At 46.6% G+C, this 24,581-nt stretch overlaps 1 protein-coding gene across 6 annotated transcripts in view; it reads right to left on the reverse strand.

Moving 5' to 3' along the window:
• The window catches only part of LOC123757958 (late secretory pathway protein AVL9 homolog), an 89,839-nt gene that overhangs the window by 6,386 nt on the left and 58,872 nt on the right, over window positions 1–24,581 (reverse strand). For all 6 annotated transcript variants that reach the window (XM_069338788.1, XM_045741956.2, XM_045741957.2 and 3 more), the window contains 8 exons: window positions 22,587–22,808; window positions 21,680–21,876; window positions 15,353–15,487; window positions 15,019–15,117; window positions 10,914–11,085; window positions 8,319–8,493; window positions 5,468–5,556; window positions 2,996–3,175 (listed from right to left, as the gene is read on the reverse strand). In XM_069338788.1, the coding sequence (XP_069194889.1) occupies window positions 2,996–3,175; window positions 5,468–5,556; window positions 8,319–8,493; window positions 10,914–11,085; window positions 15,019–15,117; window positions 15,353–15,487; window positions 21,680–21,876; window positions 22,587–22,808 (1,269 nt within the window). The remainder of the gene's footprint in view (window positions 1–2,995; window positions 3,176–5,467; window positions 5,557–8,318; window positions 8,494–10,913; window positions 11,086–15,018; window positions 15,118–15,352; window positions 15,488–21,679; window positions 21,877–22,586; window positions 22,809–24,581) is intronic.

Consider the following 24,581-nt stretch of genomic DNA (forward strand, 5'->3'; position numbering starts at 1 on the left):
TAATTCAATTCCCTTTATTTCTTCTGGGAAAAATCGCTTCGACTTACGATATTTCGACTTACGTTCCGTCTCTGGGAACGGATTACCATCATAAGTCGAGGCCCCACTGTACTTGATTGTATGGCCTGTCTTTTGACTAACTCAAAGAACAGCACTGTATATATACTCATCTCGATTGCAAATGACATTCTATGAGGTTATGCAATACAATATGTGTATTTTTTTATTTTTAGCTAAAGGTTAAAATATTTAATTTATATATATGGTACAAACAACAGTACTGCACCATCATTCCAAGCCTGTTTCAAATTTTGGGAAATTTATACCTTTTAGTAAGTATACTTTTTTTTGTCTTGTTTATCACTTGTTCCTGGTGTCATGCACATCTGTGGTATAAGAATCTAGTACATTAGGGAGTTACCGAGGGGACTGGCCCAGAAAGAACCCAGCGTTGACTGTAATGAAACTCCATTTTCTGGGCGAGACCTGGAAGCTCCCCTGAGCGATCCAGGCTGATATGGATACTATTAGACTTTGGCATCAGTGTGAATGGAGTTGTTTAGGCCTACCGGGGACCATGAGCCAGAACATGGCCCCCTCATAAAGGCACGAGGAGCAATGGCCTACAGAATTGCACATGTGATTGCACATGTGATGGGAGGGAACCTGCACGTGCGGATGCACCACGCCAACATCTCGCTGAAGGGCAGGGGCGAGCAAACACGCATTGAGGTGCTCAAATTGTCCCCCCCCCCCTCCCCCGGTAAACCTGGACCACCGTCAGCGCCTCGCGCCACTCAAGTGTGCAGGTATGACAGAAAGTATGCCAAGCATCCAACGAAAACACAGGGCAGTCCACAGGCCAGGACGACTCCGGAACCTCATAACGAACCCAGTAGGGAGACGATGACCCAAACCTGAAAGAAGATGGATTCATAATAGAGGCGTAATCTGGGTCGTGCAGGAGGTAAGCAGCGATGGCTTTGTGTACCTCAGAAGGCAGAATGCGGGAAACCAAAAATCTCCGGAAGGACGGAACTGACAGACCCGAAGGGACACGGAACCGAACCCAGGGAGGGGCTGACCCCATATCTAACCCATGCGCAGAGGGGGGAAAAGAAAGCCCCAGGCGGACTCTGCCGGGGTCCAAGGCCCCCCAAGTCAACCCTTCACCCGCCCCGGGGACCTCCACTCCAGGACCTGGGGCCGAATTGTCTTCCAAAGCCCTAGCCTCAAAAGAAAAAGCAGAGGCAACCGAAAAGTCAGGAAGAGAGGGAGCCCACTGGTCAGACCCCAAAGCAACGGCTGAAGGAACCGACTCGAATGCCTCCGTCGTCACCTCTGAAGGGGCATCTCCCAAGACTGCCCAAGTTCAAAACCAGCTAAACCCTTTCCCGACCTCGAAAACAAAAACAAAAGAAAAACCCCGCAAGAGGACAGCGTACCCAAGTGGAACAAAGCTGGCTGCTGTAGTAGGTGAAAACAAGCTGTGCAGTACCCTGTGCCCCTACCAATGCAAACTACCTCTTACCCCAAAGGAAATAAGGGAGGAAAAAACTCCCCAGCACGCTCAGGGCAGTTCATCAATGAGTGGCAAAAGACCCAGCAGAGGTAGACCCAAGGTGACTTGTGGAAGATGGCCCCAAGCCCCAAGGGTGGTTCTTACAGGGCACTTAGGGAAGGGAACCCTAAGCGCATGTAGCCCGAGTACCTGTGAAGATTACTTCCAACTCGTGCACTACCTCTGAAGACAATACTAGACACAAGGCACAGCACTGAGACAAGAATCAGGAGCTGGAGTCACACGACCAATGCCTTGCAACATCAGCCGAGAACTGAAGATGTAGGTAGCCGGCGTGAGGGGTCTGGTGCTCCCCCTTCCCCCTTCCCGGGAAGGGGGTGAGCTGCACAGATGGCAGCGTGGCACATGGTGATGTCATGCTCATTTGCTTGTTTTTCTTTGGGGGAGTTCTGTCCACTTGTTCGACTTTCAGTAGTAGTTTCAACCAGAAGAGGGGTTTGTTTTGGGATGCTTACCTTTCTGGGTGCCTGATCTGGTCGATGGCAGACATAGAATGCTCCAAATCACATAAGCAATTCTATAGGCTATTGCTCCTTGTGCCTCTCTGTGGGGTCCAGGTTCTGGCTCGTTGTCCCCAGTAGGCCTAAAGAACTCCATTCACACTAACTGATGCCAAAGTCAAATAATATCCATATCAACCTGGATTGGATAGCTCCAGGGAGTCAAAGGGACTCCTCCCCCAGAAATGGTTCTTACTTTCATTGGGGGAAAGGGAGGCCACCTAACAACAAAATTTTGTATAAAATCTGATTCCTTGACCCTAAACACACATGAAATGATATTTCATTCAAGAAGTCAATTTCTTTGTCCTTTAGCAGCAAATGCTAAATGAAACCCAAGGAGGCTGTGAATACTTTTTGATAACGTTGCCCATTGTGGGATTTTTTTGGGGAACTTCTTGGATGAAAGTTAGCTAGATGTCATCTACATACTCCCCAAAGTTTCAGCTTATCTTTCTAATTGCCAAATTTCCATTGAAAATTAGGTAACTGTACTTTACTACGGGAGGTCTTTACCAGAAAAATATCATTCCCACACACATATATGCTGTTTTAAATGTTCAGGAACTATATATGTTTCCAAATGGTATATCTGGCATTAAGAAATGCTGAAAAATTATTTATTTACTTTTTTCAAAATAACACAATAGCCTTACTGATGACAAAATTAATAGTACTGTATTTGGTTAATACTCTTTACTTTTTGAAAATGGTTAAGTCATAATTGATATCAGTTACCTCAACGTGTGACTTCCCCCCTTCCCCAACTCATCACCTACTCCCACAGTTTAACCCAAGCTATCTAATTAGTTATTGTTGCTGAATTCCAATTTCTAGACTCATTATTTTATGTTGGTTTGAAGGCTTCATGCACTATTTATGGAAACAGAAAAATCCATCAAGAATACTGTACCAGTAGCTGCCTTATCCCCCTGATGTTCTTCAATGTTTGTAGTGGTGTGCTGTGTTTCAGTGGCTTCCACTGCAGGATCCAGATGTGATGTTTCCGTTACCACTGTGTTGTTAATATTAGTGGTGGTAAATGACGACCAAAGGTTCGTTATTGCCCCACGAGCTGATGTGAAAGCTCCTCCTGATTAAAGAAATAACAAAAATTTTGTAATAGGGAAGAAGGGAAACAGACAAGGAGAAATGTTTTTTGTTGCAAGTGTTACAATGGAAAAGTGTATAAAATTATACATGGATAATGATACACTAGCAGGACTGCTGTACAGCATATAACAATACTGGCAAGAGACTCACTTTAGAGATATTCTGTGTTAGGTCATCTCCAGGAGTCCACTTGGTCAATCTTGCTGGCCTCTACCTTTTCTACTCTCTTGTTCCGTGAAGATATGAATTGGGGTCTGGGCTATACATGTATGACATTCTATCTTCTTCAGCAGTGTTTCAATCAAAGCCTATTCTGCTAGCTTCCCATATGTGGTATTACTGGCCTTGATTTCTTAGTCTCCTTTACAAGGTGGTGGTTTTGGCTCACTGGTTGCCAGTGTGGGTGCTGTTCGTATATTTTTCTGTCTTCTCTTTATAATGAATGGCACATGCCCTGTACTAGGAGACCTCATTGGGACCAAAGTGTTGATTTCTGTTAGCCCCTTTTGCGGTAAGCCCCAGTGATAGTGTGGTGGAGATTATGGGCACATTTTGGCACATGTAAACTGGGAAGGTTTGAGCCTTCCATCTGGTATTCAAGGGCCTCAATGTGGGTTTGGGGCTTCTGCTCGAGTGTACCCATGTCCTGTCCCTTTTGCTTAATTTTTTCGAATTCACATAAATGAGATGTTGGCCAGAGGTGTGAAAGTCATAATGTCTCTGGAGCTCACTTCCACTATTTCTGGAGGCTCAGAAAGGTGCCCCTAACCTCCAGATGACTATCTACCTCCTGTGAATAAATTTTCACACCCTCTGCCCAAGATTCCAAATATGCAACAAGTCCTCTGTTCACCGTATTGTTTAGAGCCAGTCTTCACACATCCCTCATTCCCTGAACTTCAAGGAGACCTACTGATATGTTCTCATCCTTCTAACATTCAAGGATTAGCTGGGCACTTCCCTTTGAAATAAAATTATCATCCATGATGTTTACTGTGCTAACCCGTATGGGTCTTCAGGAGTTCCAGCTCTTGGAAATCCAGGTCCTGGCCTATTTTGGCAATAGGTTAGTTTGAGCTCCAAGTTGTTGGTCTTGTCTGCTGGCCAAAGATTTGGTAAAGCAAGTGCTGGGTTGGTTTGCATTTGTTATGAATCTACAGTAGTCCCAGCCCTCACCTATTCATTTCCACCAGTGCTTGGGGGCTGTTTGGTATACCAAGTCTTAGCTCCCTCTTCCTTCTGGTGACTGCACTAAACCTGCTTACTTCTCCATCTCCTAGTGGTCACCAAGATGGAGTGGCTATTTAGTTACGATCTCTAGTGCCTGCTTGATTTCCTGAACCTCACCCGTGGGGTTTACCCCTCTGGATAGTGTTTAGCTGAAGGCACTCTTACTACTTTCTGAGGTGGTTCACATTTTGCCTAATCTAGGAATACATGATGCGTGCATTGATGGGCTTGAGGGTTCTGGTTCCACATTTTGCTCTTTGGGGTTTTTGGAGTAAACTATTGTTGGCACCCTCCAAACCTGTTGTTTGATCTGTTCATTAATATGTCCAGTGAGAGTTGTTGCTTTGCCTCTACAGGTTTGCCCTGACGGATGGGGCCAGTATGTGGTGCAGCCACATAAATATCAGGGTGATGACAACACTTTAGTGCATTTATTTCACTGTGAGGTTTAGCATTCAGGTTACACTCGTGTATAGATACCATGGTTCATGGCTTGAAATAGGCAGAGTTCACATTGGTCTCTCCAGTTATGGCACCTGTCTCTGGCTGTAGCCTCTCCTCTGGATTCCCAGTACTCAATCAACATTTGTGGTGTGTTGGATGTGCTCTCCCATTTTCGTCCCTTACAGATAAAGTGGAAGATAGTCATAACCTCCTTTCCCTGAACATGAGAGTTTTGGCCAGCTGCAAGTGAATCCATTTGCCTTCACATGGAACCCTTGACTTCTGTTGTACATGGCTTCATTACCTAATAGGAAGGGATTGTCACGGGAGGCTATGCATATTGAATGAATCTGGCAGTCCCATCACCATGCACTACCATTCCCATTACTACCATTCCCATTACTACCATCACCAAGCATCACTACTACCATCACTAAGCACCACCATTCTCATCACTATTATCACCAAGCACCACTCCCATCACTGCTACTCCTCCCTGCACCAATTATTGTACTGAATCACATCTAGTGAGAATTTTCATGACCTGATAGTGGAAGTTGGCTTATATGATATTGAAAGATATCTTTTAAAAGCTTACCAACAGCCTCTTTGGTCTTGACAACTGCTGTACCAGTGTTGGCAAGTGTTTGATTGATGCGTCGACCTTTGTCCAGTCCTTGGATTGTGCTAAAATGGAATAACAATAAATTACAAAAGTAATCTTTAATAAATAAATACACACAGACACAGTTCAACAAAAATTGCGAGAGAACCAGAGACCAAAAAACACAAAAAACCAGCATTGAATGTAATGAAACTCCATTTTCTGGGTGAGCCTCGGAGGCTCCCTGGAGCTCATCGGGCTAATGTATGTTATGTTAGATCGGGACATTAACTATGGAGTTCAGACCTATCAGGGACCATCGCCAGAATCTGGCCCCTTCAGAGAGGTTTCAGGGAGCAATGGCCCTGGAAAACCCCATTATGGTTGGGGTTTTTCCTTATCTGCCATCGACCGGGGTTAGGCACCCAGAAAGGTAGGCATAACAAAACAAACCCCACATGGTAAGAAACTACCACAAAAAAACAGAGAGGTAGAAACTCCCTACAATCCCAAGGAAACAATCAATCAATCAATTTACTGCTGCGCCGGTTGTCCGTGCAGCCCTCCCCTCCCCGGGAGGGGGAGGGGGCCCCCGAACTTCACCGCGCCGGCTGCCTTCAGTTCGGAAACTAGGCTTCAACCAACGCGAAAAAACCCCGCCGACCGGATGGGAGGGAGGGTAGCCAAGGAGCCTCTGGGGCTCACCCAGAAAATGGTGTTTCATTACATTCAACGCTGGTTTTCTGTGGGGAGCCCCTATGGCTCCCTAGAGCTACATACCCAAAGAGAAGGAAATAGGGACTTACCCGGGAGGTGGCGGCCACAAACTCCTCAACTCGAAGTCGATACAACTGGCTGCAACCTGTGACCCAAAGCAACACAAGAACGCCGAGGAGCAGGGACGTTCACCAAATAACGGGCGGCCAGGACCCTGTTCGACTTCCAAAATCCACATGCCTGAATATGAGCCCAAGACATGTTACCAAACACGGCAGCCAAAGCTGCAAACTTCCGAATGTCATGGGCGCGAGGATAGATCCCAGGCTAGCTAGACTTAATAACCCTGCGGACAACCTGGGAGACCAGAGCCCTGGAACAGGGAATGAGGGAAACCGGATCAACCCAAAGTGCATCCCCAGCCACCCCAGCTGAAGCGAGCAGGTAACGGCGAAATACTGCAACCGGACACAACACATGATGCACCCCCGGCCGAACCAACCAAGCATGAATGACCCACAGACCCCTCCAGAAAGCAGCTGTCTCGTTCTTCGCCAGAAAAGATGGAGAATGCTGCAAACGGACAAACCTATCCCCAGGACCAAAAGAGCAGAAACCCCTGCGCCGGAGGAGAGCACGAAGCTCCCCTACCCGGCCCCCAGAGGTCAATGCCAACAAAAACAAAGCCTTGGAAAAACAATCCGGAACCAAAGGGGCCACCACAAACTGAGGAGAGGAAAGATAGGAGAGCACCCTGTCCAAGGACCAGGACCGCTCAGGAGGTGCATGAGCAGGCCGGAGGTGAAACATAGCATAGGAAAGCTTACGAAACGGGGCGGATGTGACGTCCACCCCGAACACTAGCTTGAGCGGCTCCGCCAACGTTGCAAGATACGAGGCGACAGTATTAGGCATCAAATGACGGTCCTGAAAAAGCCAAGAAAGAAAGGACAAGACAACCCGATTCGAAAGAAAAGACAACCTACGATGAGCCAGAAAATGGCGAAAAGAACGCCAGGAAACTTTATACTGTTGCCGAGACGAAGCTCTCAGGTGGGACACCATCAACGAAGCCACCTGATCACCATAGAATTGGTGATACACCCGCGTCAAAAAGACCAGACGCGAAGAGCAGAGAAGGTCGAACCAGCCACGTAACGGACCGGGCCGCCCTGCTGAAAGAGGCAGAGCCAGTGGAAACGTCCTGGGTTTGGGCACCGAGCCAATAGCACCGGAAACCAAGGCTGGGCCAGCCACCTAGGGGCCACAAGGACTACTCTCCTTGCGAACGTCTCCAACCAAACCAGAACCCGAAGCAACAGCTGGACCGGGGGGAAGAGGTACAGGTAACCCCACCTCGACCAGTCCTGCAAGAAGGCATCCACCGCGAACGCCTATTTTTTTACTATTTTTGAGTTTGACTATTTTAGTCGTTTTAACCAGAATAGGGATTTGTTTTGTGGCGCTTATCTTTCTGGGTGCCTGGCCCGGTTAATGGCAGACATAGAATGCTGGAATCCCATGTGCATTTCTATAGGCCATTGCTCCTTGTGCCTCTGTGAGGGGGGTCAGGTTCTGGCTTGTGGTCCCCAGTTGGCCTAGAACTCCATTCACACTGACTGATGACAAAGTCTATTGATATACATATCAGCCTGGATAGCTCCGAGAAGTCGAAGGGGCTCCCACCAGAAAAATGCTAAAACCAAATGGATAGAATACCTGGAGAAATGATATAATAACAGGGAGATAGTATGATTTTCAAACAGGAAGATCCTGTGTAACAAATCTACTTTGTTTTTATGATAGAGCCACATATATTCTACAGGAAAGAGTACTTCCAAGTTCAGAGTGATAATTGGCAATAATGTACTCAGAAATGTCAATTATCTCTTCGGTGCTACTGTAAACAGTCTCTCTCCTGTCTCCACTCCCTAATTACATGGCAAAGCTACTTTAGTGTTCCTTGTAATAGTGGTACGAAGATTAATGAGAGCAGTGTCCTTAATGAATCCTGGCTTGGGGACCGCTCAGAAGTATACTTTTAATTCTTTCAATGCCTCATTTATATTATTTAAATAACAAAAAAACTGTGAATAGAATGATGCAACTTCGAACAAAATACACTTACTGTGAGAGCCTAATTCTCATGTCATTCATAGAGAGATTGCCAGCATGAGGATGGCCTGGGGTTAGCTCCATTAGAGTTGGGTAGGGTCCAGATGCCATCCATACACGATAATTGTGAGTGCCTTTCCAAGCACTCATGAAGCTCCCATTGAATACTTCACACTCTCGACTTCCGTCTGAAAGTTAATGAGATAGTCTCTTAGTTTATGTGGGCCACTTGAATTTATCAATGATAAATATTCCATTATGAAGATGGTGTATATAAAGGTAAAATGGGAAGAATAGAGATTTTAGTGTAATGAAATGCCCCTTTCTAGGCTCTTCCTTGTTGATCCCTTAGCTTATGATGTAGCCATTACTGATCAATGATAATGCCAGGTATCTTTAGAGACTCACATTTCCTACCAGGGCAAACTGCCCTATTTGCAATGAAAGGAGGTTACTAGACACCAAATCTCCCTCTGATTACAAAGAGCAGATGACAATGCAGAGAAGAGAAGTAGACAGCTGGATGCCGGGACATCAGAGGGGAAGAGTATACAAGTTCATAGTTACCACCCAACACATTCAGGGCCCAGGCATCCCAGTTTGAAGCTTTTCCCTGCCACAGTGTCACTGGGATCTACCATGAAGGGGTTACCAGGGGCAATCCCAGTTGCCACCAGACCTCAGGATACACTTGTCTGAACACAGGAGGCAGCATAACCAAATGAGAAGCTGCACATAAATGGCCCACTAACACCACTTGCCAAATACTGTACCTGAACCAGCAGCTGGAGAAGACCCAGAATGGACTGACCACGAAGGAAAAGACAGTTTAAGCGAACATGTGAAAGGGCTGGAAGAGACCCCTGTAAAGATCCACTTTACAGGTGTGGGTCTACTTCCCTATTTGAAAAGAGGATGCTCAAAGAAAATAATGTGACAAGGGGCGAGATTCACGAAGCAGAAATGCAAGCACTTATGAACCTGTGCATCTTTTCTCAATCTTTGGCACCTTTGTTTACAATTATTAAACAGTTAATGAGCTCTAAAGCACGAGGAGGCTGCTTATAAAAATAACAACAGATGAATGGCAAGTTTTCATGCTTGTAAATTGTTTAATAAATATAACCAAAGCCGTCAATGATTGAGGAAAGATGTACACGTTCGTAAGTACTTGCGTAACCGCTTTGTGAATCTGGCCCCAGGAATGCAGAAATCAACCATGCCAATTCCTGGAAATTATCTTACATCAAGCCACATAGAAGGCCATAATTATGCTCCAAAGAAATGAAGCTCAGACTTCAACTACAATGAAAACAACTCTAGCATCATTAGAAAGCTCAAAACCACTAACCACACCCCAGTCTTGTATCAATTAGCTCTAAAGCAAACAGGAGCCTAGATGTGAAGTGTGAAGTGCCTTCATCCTGAGTTCATTGCTGGTGGCTTTGGAGCGAGGCGAGTAGGTGTTTGGGATTCCTCATGGCCCTGGACTGGCCAAGTTTGAGCTAGGGTTGTTCATCTATTGCCAATTATCTTTGTGTTTGTCATGTAATTTCCCTGCATAACCGTGGAAAGCTGCCTTTTCCTACCTCCCTCAACACCTACTTGCTACAATACATCCTCTATGACAAAACCAGACAGTCATCTGGAAACCTCTACCTGGGTCACTCTACCAAACCCCGTGACCCTCAGCCAGGTGTTCCCGCCAGCGCTAGTTACCTCCCGCCCACCAACTGCTCGTTATGTCGCCGGCTTCTCGTCGACGCAGCACCTTACTGCCCGACATGACATCACCCACAGGTGTATATAAGCACCTGCCGGTGCCCTGGAAGAGCAGACTACTACTAGTGCTCCTGGGGTCTACACTTCGCCTCCTTCACTTGCTGTGGTCCTACTACGATGCATAATGGTGCACATGTTGGGCTAGTATATTAGATTAAGTCACCCTTTTGTTTTTCAAGTACAGTAAATTTGTTCATTTCTCATATTTGGCCAAGTATTTTGTTAACAATTATTTTGTGGTTATAATTGAGTTTACAGTAAAGTGTTTAATTGTTTATGTATATTTTTTAATTCCTACAACTTTTCACGCCACAAAGGCCAAGCCGCTTTTATTTACTTTGTTTTACTTTTTTGTTTTATGTGCGTAAGGGCAATTCCAGCTGCTCCTGTATTTGCTGCACTACCACACTATAACATCAGAGCATTTTTTCCATTATTAATATTTTTTGTAATCTGGACTTTCTATTCAGTTTTTCTCAGTTTGTGGGTTAATCTCTGATCCTCATTTCTCACGTGCCTTGTCGAGAGAACCAGATTTTAGTCTTGGTTCTTGGTAGGCCTGCATAAGTCAAGAGACCTGGTAGAACCTGAAGGCTTATTGGCAGCTGCACTTACTTAAAGTCTGGGTAGTAGCTCCTAATGGGGTTAAAGCAGAAAAACTTGAAAGTTCTGAAAGGGTTCTGTCCCATATATTTATGCACAAAGTAGAAATAACCATTTAGTAGATATTCTTGATTTAGATCAACATAAATATTTTATGAGTAAATATTTGAATTAAATATTAAGCACAAATATACATAAGGTAAAACTTACTTTTTAAACTCACCTGGGCAAACAGATGATCGTAAAAGAGAGAGGAGGTAAACCTTAAACTGGTAACGGAGCCATTCCTCCCCACCAACCCAGCCAACACCTTCAAGAAACACATCAGGGTGATTCTTTATGGGAGATGTGCCATTGGCAGTTTTGTTATTTATGGTTGCACTTACTGCCTCTACCTGCAATTAAAAAATATAATTGTTAAAATGTTACATATTCAGGATGAGAAAGAAGTCCTTGGCAGTAAAATTACTGTACTCTATATCTACATGTTCCCCTCTATTTTCTGCACATTGTTTGACATGTACAAAAGAATTTGTACAGTCCAATATTCAAGTAGTGGCCTTCATAATCCCCAGACCCTGCATAGCCGTGGAAAGCTGCCTTTTCCTACCTCCCTCAACACCTTCTTGAGGGAGGTGTTTTACTTTTTACTTTACTTTACTTTACTCGCCATTAGCACTGGGACTGGGAACAGACGGGAAACTCATCTGAGGCATGTCGTTGTTTCGACAACGCCCAAGCGTACCCACTCCGAGACGACCTGACAAAGTGCTGGAGAAGAGGTCTGCTCCACCAGCCCAGAACCGTCCCCCCCCCCGAAGGAGGAGGGGGCCACCCAACACCACAGTAGGCAGTTGGAAACGACACGAAAAACCCACAAATCGTGAAACCAGGAGTGAGCGAACAGTGCAAGCCTTCTCTCCATCGCCCTGTTAAAAGGGGTGAACCGCGAAAGGGCCGACACCCCTGACAAGAACCTTACTTACACACAAATCGATCACCACAACAACCAGACGAAGAAAAAACCCAGCGCTGAATGCAATGAAAAGCCATTTTCTGGGTGAGACCTGGAGGCTCCCCAGAGATTACTAGGCTGATATGCTAATGTCAGACTTTGACATCAGTCATGTGTATGTAGTTCTGTGGGCCTACCAGGGCCCACGAACCAGAATCTGGCCCCCCTCAGAGAGGCATGGGGAGCAATGACCTATAGAAACCCCCGTGTGGTTAGAAGCATTCTATGTCTGCCATCGACCGGGTCAGGCACCCAGAAAGGTAAGCATCCCAAAACAAACCCCTATTCTGGTGAAAATATTGCTACCAAAAGCCGAACAAGTAGATAGAACTCCGATAAAAGAAACAAGCAAACGAGCATGAAGTCACACGTCGCCGGGTTGCTGTCTGAGCAGCTACCCCCTCCTCGGGAGGGGAAAGGGGAAGCCCCAGACTCCCCACGCCGGCTATCCACCCATCAGTTCTGAGGCTGGATGTCAAAAACACACAAAAAACTGCCAACTGGAGGGAGGGAGGGAGGGAGGGATGCTGGGGAGCCTCTGGGTCTCACCCAGAAAATGGCATTTCATTACATTCAACGCTGGTTTTCTGGGGGAGCCCCTTCGGCTTCCCGGAGCTAACTACCCACAAAGGAAAAATATAGGGACTCGCCCGGGAGGTGGTCGCTGCTCACTCTTCAACTTGAAGTCGAGACAACTGGCTGCAACCGCCGACCCAAAGCAACACAGGTCCGATGGGGCCAAGGGACATTCACAAGGTAACGAGCAGCCAGGACCCTGTTCGACCGCCAAAAACCCTGCGCCCGAATATCAGACCAAGACATATTCCCAAAGAAAGCAGCAAGAGCCGCGAACTTACGGACATCATGGGCACGGGGATAGACCGCAGGCTGGCTGGATTTGACGACCTGGGAGACCCGAACCCGTGAACAAGGAAGAAGGGAAACCAGATCAAGCCAAAGCGCGTCCCCGGACACAGAAGCCATGGCGCACAAATAACGGCAAAGCGGTGCAACCAGACACAAAGCATGATGCACCCCCGGCCGTACCAACCAAGCATCAACCACCCACGGACCACTCCGGAACGCAGCAGTATCATTCTTCACCAGAAAAGGAGACAGCTGCAAGCGAACAAAACAATCGCCACGACCGAAAGAGAAGAAACCCCTGCGCCAGATGAGAGCATGAAGCTCCCCGACCCGACCTTCAGAGGCTAATGCCAACAAGAAAAGAACCTTGGAGAAACAATCCCAGATCGAAGGGTCCACAACGAAATGAGGAGACGAAAGGTAAGTGAGCACTCTGTCCAAAGACCAGGACAGCTCAGGTGGCGCATGAGCAGGCCGGAGGTGAAACAAAGCATGCGATAGCTTGCGAAACGGCGCAGACGTAACATCGATACCGAAGGCAAGCTGAAGCGGCTTCGCCAGCGCTGCATGATACGAGGCGACAGTGTTTGGCATAAGGTGACGGTCCTGGAACAACCAAGAGAGAAAGGACAACACCACCCTAACAGAAAGCGAAGTACATCGACGAAGACACAAGAAGAAACGGAAGGACCGCCAGGAAACTTCATACTGCCGCCTAGAAGAAGCCCTCAGGTGGGACACCAACAAGGAAGCCACGTGATCACAATAGAGACGATGATCGACTCAAGTCAAAAAATCCATACGCGAAGACTCGAGGAGAAGATCGAACCCGCTACATGACGTACTGGACTGATCTGCTGAAAGAGGCGGAGCCGCGGGAAAACCCTCGGGTTCGGACACTGAGCAAACAGCGCCTGAAACCAAGGCTGGACTGGCCACCAAGGGGCCAGAAAACAACTCTTCCCTGGTAAGTCTCCAAGCGAGTCAGGACCTGAAGCAATAGCCGAACTGGGGGAAAGAGGTAAAGGAACCCCCCACCTCGACCAGTCCAGCCGAAAGGCATCGACCCCAATGGCCTTGCGATTGGGAAGGGCACCACATACACGGGAAGGCGCCTCGACCACGCCGACACAAGAGGTCCACCTCGGGGTGCCCGAACGTCTGGCAAAGCCAACGGAAGGAAGTGTCGTCGACCGTCCACTCTGTGGAGAGGGGAACGAAGTGAGACAGGCCGTCGGTCAAGATATATCACACTCCCTACACATGAACCGCCAGGAGAGCCAAACACCGAGAACTCAGCAGACGAGTCACCCGAAGCGACCAACCCCAAAGAGACAAGGACCGCATCGAACCCCCGCGGTTCAGGCAATGAACCACCGGAGAGCAGTCCGAATGGAGCCGAATCGTCAATCTGCGGGCAACCTGAATCCTCCGAAGAGCAAACCACACCACCGCGAACTCCTGCACTGTGCTGTGAGCTCGATGGAAGGACGGACCCCAACGCCCCTGGCTGGCCTGGCGAGTACTGGTCACAAAGCCCCAGCCGAGAGATGACGCATCCGTGTACACATTGAGTGAGGGCTCGGGTAGGCACCAAGGCACTGAACCCCGAAAAACCCGAACAGGAAGCCGGCAACGCAGCAGCCGACGCAAGGCTCCCGGGGGTCGAACCCTGCGATCGCGAGAGAGGCGGAAGGGGTATCAGCATCAAAAATCCAGTTTGACCGATTCTCACCATTTTTACATATAATGGGAACAGCTGTCTGTTCTATAATCGTATTAGATTGTTTTTTCACAAACCTTAAGTGTTGGGAGTTATAAATTTTTTGGTAAAACTTTGGCGCACATTTCAAATGCCATATTGACAATTTTTTTTACAGTAAACTATACTGAATCCTATAATAATAACTAATAAAAATGAAGATCATATGTTCTTCTGAGAGCATAATAACACCAAATGAACAATGTGATATTTAATATTTTTGATGCTCATTTGAAAATCTGAAATTTTCAATATTTATATAATTATTTTTCACTTTCTTGTTTTTCAATTTATGTTGGTTATTATTTAGACAAAGTTGGAGCATGTGCCTAGTACATTATGTACAAAAAATTTAAAAACGTTTGAGCTAGGTGTAAACTTTAATTTCCCAGCCCCTTAAATTTATGATAATTTAACATTTACTTATTTTTAATACAATTATTTATTATTGCTATTATTATTATAATTATATTTGTAGTACAGTACTATTAGTTAAAGTAGTATTTATTATGTTATGTTCACATACATAATAAGGTATTAGGAGTTGATGAACAATGTTAAGCTTCATGAAGAGATTGATAACGGAACAGTTTGGGAACCCCTGGTACTGTATACAGAACATGCATGCATACACTTGTATCTCAAATACAGTATTTTACAATCTCAACATATTTAGCAACATACCTGACGCACAATGTTCTCTGCAAAGCGGAGATCTTCTGTAGAGAGGCTGAGCTGACGCTTTAAATCTGGATCAGGTATCTCTATCTTTCCTTCATCCAGCTGTAAGTTAGAATGATTATGGAAATCTAAATAATGAGACTTTTATATACAGTAATTAAAAAATGTTTACATAATTTGCTGCCTGGTTTTAATGCCTCTTCCACTGTTTCAAACAATAATTCACTGTTGAATAATTGTTTGTAAAAGGAGAAATATCCAATCTTTTAACAAAATTTTTCTCACCTGTACATAACAATGATTGTTCTCACCTGTACATCACAATGACTCTTCTCACCTGTACAAGTACATCATAAAGATGTCTCTTATGGATGAAAAGTGTATTGGAAGCTCCTACGAGGAAAGCACGAGAAGTTGGGGCACTCAAAACATCTAAGTACTGCAATGATAGGTATGGATGCACCAAGTTACCCTGAAACAAACATAAGTTAATTTACTTTTTTTATGTTTTAATATAAATAAAACAAATATATTTTAGGGTTTCAAAACATAATAAAATGTAAAAGTTTTACTTGAAAGTCTAAAAAAAGGTCTTACTTAAAACCCACACTACAGCAAGATTCATTAAATATCTTGCTGGCAATGTTTACTCATTTATTATTCTAGAGGGGGTGGTAATGTTTATTCATGAAGTAATTACCTAAGAGAATTTACCTAATTGTAATGATCTAAGTGTAATTACCTCAGTTTAATTATACACACTGTTAGTCTCAGCGTGTGTGTGTAACTTCCTAAATGTAGTTACAGGATGAGAGCTACGCTCATGGTGTTCTGTCTTCCCAGCACTCTTAAAATGCAAGGGCTGTATATAACAGAATGCAAGGGGTGTATATAATAGAATGCAAGGGGTGTATATAATAGAATGCAAGGGCTGTATATAATAGAATGCAAGGGGTGTATATAATAGAATGCAAGGGGTGTATACTATAATAGAATGCAAGGGGTGTATATAATAGAATGCAAGGGGTGTATATAACAGAATGCAAGGGGTGTATATAATAGAATGCAAGGGGTGTATATAACAGAATGCAAGGGGTGTATATAATAGAATGCAAGGGCTGTATATAACAGAATGCAAGGGGTGTATACAGCAGGGTAGAAATATATTGCCAAAGCTACTCTATCCTTTTGAGATGCATCTTATTGTCTCAATAAACGTTCTTGAACTTGAAGGGGCATATATAATACAACACAGGGTTGTATGTAGTACAACATAGGAATGTATATAATACAACACAAGGGTATATATAATACATCACAGGGGTGCATATAATATAACACTGGGGTATGTACAATACAATACAGGAGGGGGGGATGTATAATTGAAAACATTAGTGCATATTATACAACAGAGATGGCTGAAGACCAAAATAACAAATGAGTCGTCATCGCCTCATCTTGTGGTGTGTGGTTTAGTTCTCATATTATTGGTTCTCATAAGCCACATTATTGTGAGTCATTGTCTGCACCAAAAGAACAACCACCAGGTCTGAAGGAACAGAAACTATGCCTCCAGCGAAGCGCACAAAGCATCCCATCCCAACTTATGGAAGCCAAAGCAAAGACGAAAAATGCCTAAAGAAAAGAATTCCTAGGAGGAGACAAGATAAGTTCAGTAACCTGGTATCGTGTGGAAGCCTGGTACGTGAGCCTCATGTACCAAGGAGTTACTGAGGGATGGCTGCCAAGAGATGTTACTATTTCATTAAAGCTTCAGATATTCATGAAGGTGGTCCACATAACGATTGTACGTGGGATCGAGGTGGCATTTCCACGGTGATGAGGATATTCTTATTCGTGTGTTGCTAACTTGGTGCTCGATAATTGTGTTTTGTTAACTTATTTTATTCAAGAACACGGTGTTCTTGAATAAGTGTATTCAAGAACACCCTCTTAGAACACTATGATGTTCACTACTTTATAACACCATTAAGTACACCACATTAGAAGACCATGATGTTCACTACTTTAGAACACCAGGAAGTACACCACATTAGAAGACCATGATGTTCACTACTTTAGAACACCATGAAGTACACCACATTAGAACACCAGAGAAGGGGGGTAAGAAAACCCCCCTTGCCCCCTGCAACAATAAGCCCTGTGAAGAGGGCACCAACACCCAAACGGGGTCAAAGGGGAACCAAGGCCCCCAGGTTAACTCCTCCCCAGCCCTAGGACCCCCCCAATTCGGTACCCAGGGCAGAGCCGTCCTCCATACCCACTACCCCTAAGTCCAGGGGAATGGCCGAAAAGAAGGGGGGGCCGCCTGGCGAGACCCAGAAGCCTTGGAAAGAGGAACCGGCTCGAATGCCTCCGTCCCTAACCCGAACGGGGCAGCCCCTGAAGCCGCCCGAGTCTCATTATCAACTAAACCCTGTCCCGACCCCGAAACCCTCAGATGTTTGGGAGCTGGAAGCAGGGGAGGGAGGTGCAGGATGAACAACAGGAAGGACCAGAGAGTGCGGACTGAACCAAAGTTGAGGTGACTAACACCCCCAGGTCCAGGTCTTTATAACCTAAGTGGGGCAGCCACGGGGCATCTTGGCGAGAAACCAACCTAGCGCGTTGCAGCAACCTAAACCTAGCATGAAACAAGGATGCCATCTATACCCAAACAGTAATGGCATCAGAATAGTATTGGAGAGCAAGCAGAGAACACAACTCGCAAAACACTGGGTCAAAGGTGTCGTTGACCCAACAGGCAGCATGTCAGAGGCAAAAGAAGTGACTGACATCCCTGAGACAAGGGCACACAGCAACCTTCAACCTGCACGAGGCTGGCTGGAACTCGGAAGACACATACATAGGTCCACCGAGCCCCAACAGGGCTGCAGGCGATGAGTCACAATAACGTGGCTAAAGTAAGTTGACCAGACCACACACTAGAAGGTGAAGGGATGACGACGTTTCAATCCATCCTGGACCATTCTCAAGTCGATTGTCGACTTGAAAATGGTCCAGGATGGACCGAAACGTCGTTGTCCTTTCACCTTCTAGTGTGTGGTCTGGTCAACCCAACAGGGTTTTTCCAGGGTCCGTAGACTAACTGTTATGGGAAGCCCGAGTATGATGTTGCTAACTGGTCAAGACCAAAAGCTAACAAGAGGGATGATCAAAACTCTGAAACCCCTGCAATGAGTACAACCATGGGGGTCTAGCGAAGGGCCACCAATATATTACAAGTGGAACTATAGCCACACCAGGCAGACCCCCACTAGGTAAAGAAAACAAAAACAAAAGAAAAACCCCGCAAAAGTACAACGTCCCCAGAGGAAACAGGAACCGGCCGCCACATTGGTAGGCAGGCTGCACCGCACCTTGATGCCCCAACCAGAATGATACCAATCCCTACCCCACGGCCAACCAAGGGCGCCGGAACTCCAGTTGGCCCCAGGGGTGGGGTAAGTGCCAACCAGCAAAAAACCAGCATTGAATGTAATGAAACACCATTTTCTGGGTGAGTCCCGGAGGCTCCCCGGAGCTATCCAGGCTGAATGGATATGTATATCTTTCTGGCATCAGTCTATGCATGGAGTTCTTGCCTACCAGGGACCACGAGCCAGAACCTGCCCCCTCTAGAGAGGTACGAGGAGCAATGGCCTACAGAGATCCCCCCATCCTGTGGTTGGGAGCATTCTATGTCTGCCATCGACCGGGACAGGCACCTAGAAACGTAGGCGCCCCAAAACAAACCCCTATTCTGGTAAAACTATTGCAACCGAAGGACGAACAAGAGACATAACTCCCCAAACGAAAATTAGCAAACATAGAATGATGTCATCATGTTGCCGTGCTGCTGTCTGTGCACCTCCCTCCCCGGGACGGGTAAGGGGGAGCCCCAGACCCACCTGCTGGCAACCCAACTCTTAGGCTGGACGTCAAAAAGTGAGAAAAACATTGCCGACCGGAGGGAGGGCGGGATGCCGGGGAGCCTCCGGGACTCGCCCAGAAAATGGCGTTTCATTACATTCAACGCTGGTTTTCTGGAGGGAGCCCCGTCGGCTCCCCGGAGCTACCTCACCACAGATAAGGAAAAGAGGGAAGGATCTGGGAGGCGGACGCCACGTGCCCTAACATAAAACAAGAAAACAGACTAAAAGAAAGGACCTTGCCAACGACCCGGGAGACCTGAACCCCAGAACAGGAAGGAGGGAAGTAATGGAATCCGGGCAAACCAAAACGCGTCCACAGCCCCAGAGGCCAAGATGCGCAGAGAACAGCAAAGAGCCGCAACCGAACAAGAAAAGAAAGCACCCCGGCCTGACCAACCAAGCAGCAACCCAAGGACCCCTAAGGAAGCAGCAGACCCAAACATCACCTGAGAAGAGGAAGACTGCATTAGAACCGAAGGGATCATGACAACCGAGAAGAAAATAGACCACCCGGGCCAACGACCAGGACAGCATGGGAAGCGCAAGATCAGGCCGGAGGTGAACAAAGCCCAAGACAGCAAGCGAGCAGAAACAAGCAGAAGGAACAGCAACACCGAAGGCAAGCTGGAGCGGCTCCGTCAGTGCCACCCAAAACAAGGGAGCAGTACATGGCACCAGAAGACGGTCCTGGAACAATCCCGAAGGGAAAGACAAGACAACCCTATCAGAGACCGAAGAACCCTTTGCGGTGACAGGAAAACCAGAAGGACCGCCATGAAACCACACACTGCCGCTGAGACGAAGCACGCAGGTGGGAGACCAATAATGAAGCCACCAGCGCCCCCACAAGCAACGAGAACACAAGACAAAAACTCCAGACACGAAGACTCGAGGGGAAGAACGAATCAGCCCCGTACAGGGCTGGACCGATCAGCAAAAAGAGGCAGAGCCACGGGAAGCCTCTTAGGATTGGAACCGAGGAAAGTAGAGCCCCCAAACAAGGCTAGCAAAAACCAGAAGGAACGGCTGCCAGGGAACCAGCTGAAAAGGAACCAACCTGGACGAGCAGAAACGCCCCGTCCGGGAGGAACCCCCCCCACCCCAAGGACCCTGGAAGGACCAACAAGATCATACACCGAAGAGCCAGGGCCCAGGCAGAGGCCAACGAGGAAACTGAGCACCACGAACTAAAACGCGAGACGCGAAGCGAAAAGCAGTGACCCCACAACCCTAAGGAGCAGCGCAATCAGCTCCAGCAGGGAAGAATGAGGCAGGCGTCACAGAGGTATACAGGAGGAGAACTACTCAGGACGTGTACCGCAAAAGGGTCCTGGCTGCACGTTACCTTGTTAATGTTCTTAGTTCTTCTTGGGTGTGTATAGCCTTGGGTTGCAGATTGTGGCGTGTTGTCTCCACTTTGAGTTGAGGAACGAGTGATGACCGTCTCCCGGGCGAGTCCCTTTTCTTCTTATCTTTGGTTAGGTAGCTCTGGGGAGCCGAAGAGGCTCTCCACAGAAAACCAGCGTTGAATGTAATGAAATGCCATTTTCTGGGTGAGACCCGGAGGCTTCCTGGCACCCTCCCTCCCTCCGGTTTGCGGTTTTTCGAGTTTTTGATACTCGGCCTCTAAACTGAGGAGAGTTGCTGGCGTAGAGGTCTGGGATCTTCCCGTCCCCCTCCCGGGAAGGTGGGGTTGCGCAGACGTATGCGTGGCAGTTGTGGTGACGTCATGTTTGTTTCCTTGTTTTTAATTGGGGAGTTCTGTTTGCTAGTTAGGCTTTCGGTTTGCATTTTTTGACCAGCAGTAGTTTGTTTTGAGATTCCTACCTTTCTGGGTGCCTGACCTGGTAGATGGTAGACAAAGACTGCTTCCAATTACACCAGGGTGTTTTTAGGCCATTGCTCCTCGTGCCTCTCTTGAGGGGGGCCAGGTTCTGGCTCTGGTCCCCGGTAGGCTTAGAACTCCTTCAATTGACTGTTGCCATGGTCTAATATATACACATCAGCCCGGTATAGCTTTGGGGAGCCAAAGGGGCTCTCCACAGAAACCCCTACGGAATTGGTTCCCGAACGCACCAGGGAAGAAAACCCTAACACAAGGGTAGTACTCACTGGGCGCTTAGGGAAAGATGGCCCTAAACACATGCAGCCCCGGTATGCTTGAGGGCACCTGGCCACCACACAAAACGACACAGTGGAGGATATCACAAAGGCAAACACTGCTTGGAAAGCGAGGCCAGAGAAAACGTCTATCCCAGTTCGCGTTAGTTGACAAACTGGAGTGGTTGGGTCTCCCCCTCCCCCCTTCCAGATGGGGGTGTGGGGTGTGCCCAGACAAGCAATGCTGCGATGGAATGCGACGTTTGCTTATTTGCTTGTTTTACTTGGGATTAGATGGAGTTCTGCCTCTTTGTTTGGTCTCCTGTTGCAATTTTCTTACCATGTGGGGTTGTTTGTCATGCTTACCTTTCTGGGTGCCTAAACCCGGTCAATGGCAGATAAGGAAACCCCCAACCACGGGGGAGGGTTTTCAAGGGCCATCGCTCCTTGTGCCTCTCTGAGGGGGCCAGGTTCTGGCTCACGGTCCCCAGAAGGCTGAACTCCATAGACTAATCCCCCAGTCTATTGATTAGCATATTAGCCCGATAGCTCCAGGGAGCCGAAGGGGTTCCCCACAGAATTACTGTCAAATGTCTACAGATATTCATCACCTGTTAACTTTCACCAACCTTGGTAAAAATCTCAAGTGGCAGCCCACAGTCTGATGATATGAGAGCAGCAAAATTTTCAGGAGGTGACTGAAAGGTGGAGAGGCTTTCTGGTTCAGGAAGCAACGGTTCCTGAGAGAGGGATCCTCCTGTGGTTGGGGACATGGGAACGTCATCTCCTGGTTCACTGGGTGATGGGTTGGGGGTAGCTGTTGATGCTGTATGAAAATACCTTTATTATGCAGACATTCATTTATATAATGAGGTACAGTACTGATATTATTTATGTTATAAATATCTAAACAATCTAAACATTGCTGCTCAAAATCTAGCTGGATAAAATCATCGGGAAAATGGGGGACTTTTGACAAATCACTAGCTTCATGTCCTCATTAAGGCCTCTAGAGAGTTAGTGACCCTTAGGTCAATTCAGGTTAGTGACAAACTTAACATATGCATTACAGTGAACGTATATCATCTCAAAACTATATATATTTATTTTACCTGGAAGGTTGTTAGGGGCCCTGACAATTCCAAGGGAAATCCCCCAGGCAACAAATTGGCTTCGCCCAATATAATTTGGTCAACCAAGTTCATACTGTAACTTCAGTTCTATTTTAAAAGATTTCTAAAAAGCAAAGCATAAGATTACTGAAAGGTTAGTCCCTTCTTAACAGTAAGGAAATTATTTTGGTATGTAATATGCTGCACTGGAGTTTGTTTTTTAGTGTCAGTTTCTATCCTTTCTTACCATTTAGCAAAATCTTATGACCTGCATGGAGCATGAAAAGTACACTCATTATAGTCTGAATGCATTATGGCAAGACATATTGATGAGACATAATGATGAGATACTTCTTTAGGGACAAAGTTGAATATTACATAGACAAAAAAATACTGTAAATACTCCATGACATTTATTACATACAAGGTTTTTCTTGGGTTGGCGATTTTTCTTTTCCCGTCCAGTAGGTGAAAGCACCACTCAACCTGCCCTTCAGTGAAAACATTTTGCTTGTGATATTGGCGGCAGAGTTACCACTACCTCCACCATTAAACTCTGGAGGGGACATGATGGATCCCCGCGATGTCACAGATGTTAGGCTGGAGTTGCTGCTGCGACGCTCACTCAAGTCATCGCCTGGAGATGCTGCATTGAACAAAATTTTATACGATGAAAATGAGTCTATTAATGACTTAAAATTAATATCAATGATTTCAACTAATATAGAGATGAATCCTGGAAACCCCTCTCATAACTAATTGGTTTCAGACAAACAAATTTCTGAAAAAGTGCATTAATAACCTGCAGAGAAAATACACATTGAAGAATAAAATTATGTTAAATTTGTAAGAAGTATTTTGTATAACAACACTTGCTAAATGCTCTTAGTACTAACATGCAGAATGGTTCTACAGAGGTTCTAAGAAAAAAATAAATTTGTATTTACAAAAGAAAAAACCAGCGTTGAATGTAATGAAATACCATTTTCTGGGCGAGTCCCGTGGGCTCCCCGAAGCTATCCAGGCTGACATGGATATGTATAACTTTCTGGCATCAGTCAATGTTCATGGAGTTCTAGCCTATCGGGGACCATGACCAGAACCATCCCCCCCTTCCCCAGAGAGGCCAGAGGAGCAATGGCCTATAGAAACCCCCCATGTGGTTGGGAACATCATATGTCTGCCATTGACCGGGTCTGGCACCCAGAAAGGTAGGCACCCCAAAACAAACCCCTATTCTGGTGAAAAATTGCTACTGAAAGCCGAACGAGTGGACAGAACTCCCCAAACGAAAATTAGTAAATGAGCATGACCCTACCACATTGCTGCGCACACTGTCTGTGCAGCCTCCCCTCCCTGGGAGGGGGAAGGGGAGCCTTAGACCCTCATGCTGGCGATCCACCCACCAGTTCTTAGGCTGGATGTCAAAACTTGTAAAAAATAGGAGGGAGGGAGGGATGCCGGGGAGCCTCCGGGACTCACCCAGAAAATGGCGTTTCATTACATTCAATGCTGGTTTTCTGGAGGGAGCCCCTTCGGCTCCCCGGAGCTAAATACCCAAAGACACGGAAAAAATAGGGACTTACCCGGGTGGCGATCAGTCCTTACTCCTCAATACGAAGCCGAGACAACTGACTGCAACCGCCGACCCAATGCAACGCAGGCCCTACTAGGTCCAGGGACACTGACCAAATACCGAGTAGCCAGGACCCTGTTCGACCTCCAAAAACCCTGTACCCAGATGTCAACCCAAGCCATGTTGCCAAAGATGGCAGCCAAGGCAGCAAACTTACGAACGTCATGGGCACGAGGATAGACTTAAAAACTCCACGGATGACCTGGGAAACTTGCGCCTGGGAACACCGAGGAAGGGAAACTCGGTCAATCCAAAGCGCATCCCCGGCCACCGAAGCCGTGGCACACAAATAACGGCGGAGAGTTGCAACCGAACACAACACATGATGCACTAACCTTGGACTGACCAACCAAGCACCAACAACTCACGGACCCCTCCGGAAAGCAGCAGACTCATTCTTCACCAGAAAAGAAGTAGACGGCTGCAACGGAACAAACCTACTACTACCAGGACCAAAAGAGCAGAAACCCCCCTGTGCTGGAGGAGAGCATGAAGCTCCACCACCTGCCCCCCCCCCCAGAGGCCAATGCCAACAGGAACAGAGCCTTAGAAAAACAATCTTGAACCGAAGGAGCCACAACAAACTGAGAAGAGAGAAATGAGAGCACCTGGTCCAAAGACCAGGACGGCTCAGGCGGCGCATGAACAGGCCGGAGGTGAAACAATACTGGGTGTATACTCTTTTTCAGTTTTCTCACTTTAATTTTCGTAGTACATCGTTCATTGTGGAATCAAATGGTTCGCAACAGAATTCCCTAAAGGGATATATGCATATAAGGTCAA

Source organism: Procambarus clarkii, chromosome 40 (assembly GCF_040958095.1).
Source record: "Procambarus clarkii isolate CNS0578487 chromosome 40, FALCON_Pclarkii_2.0, whole genome shotgun sequence".
In the NCBI taxonomy this organism is placed as follows: domain Eukaryota; kingdom Metazoa; phylum Arthropoda; class Malacostraca; order Decapoda; family Cambaridae; genus Procambarus; species Procambarus clarkii.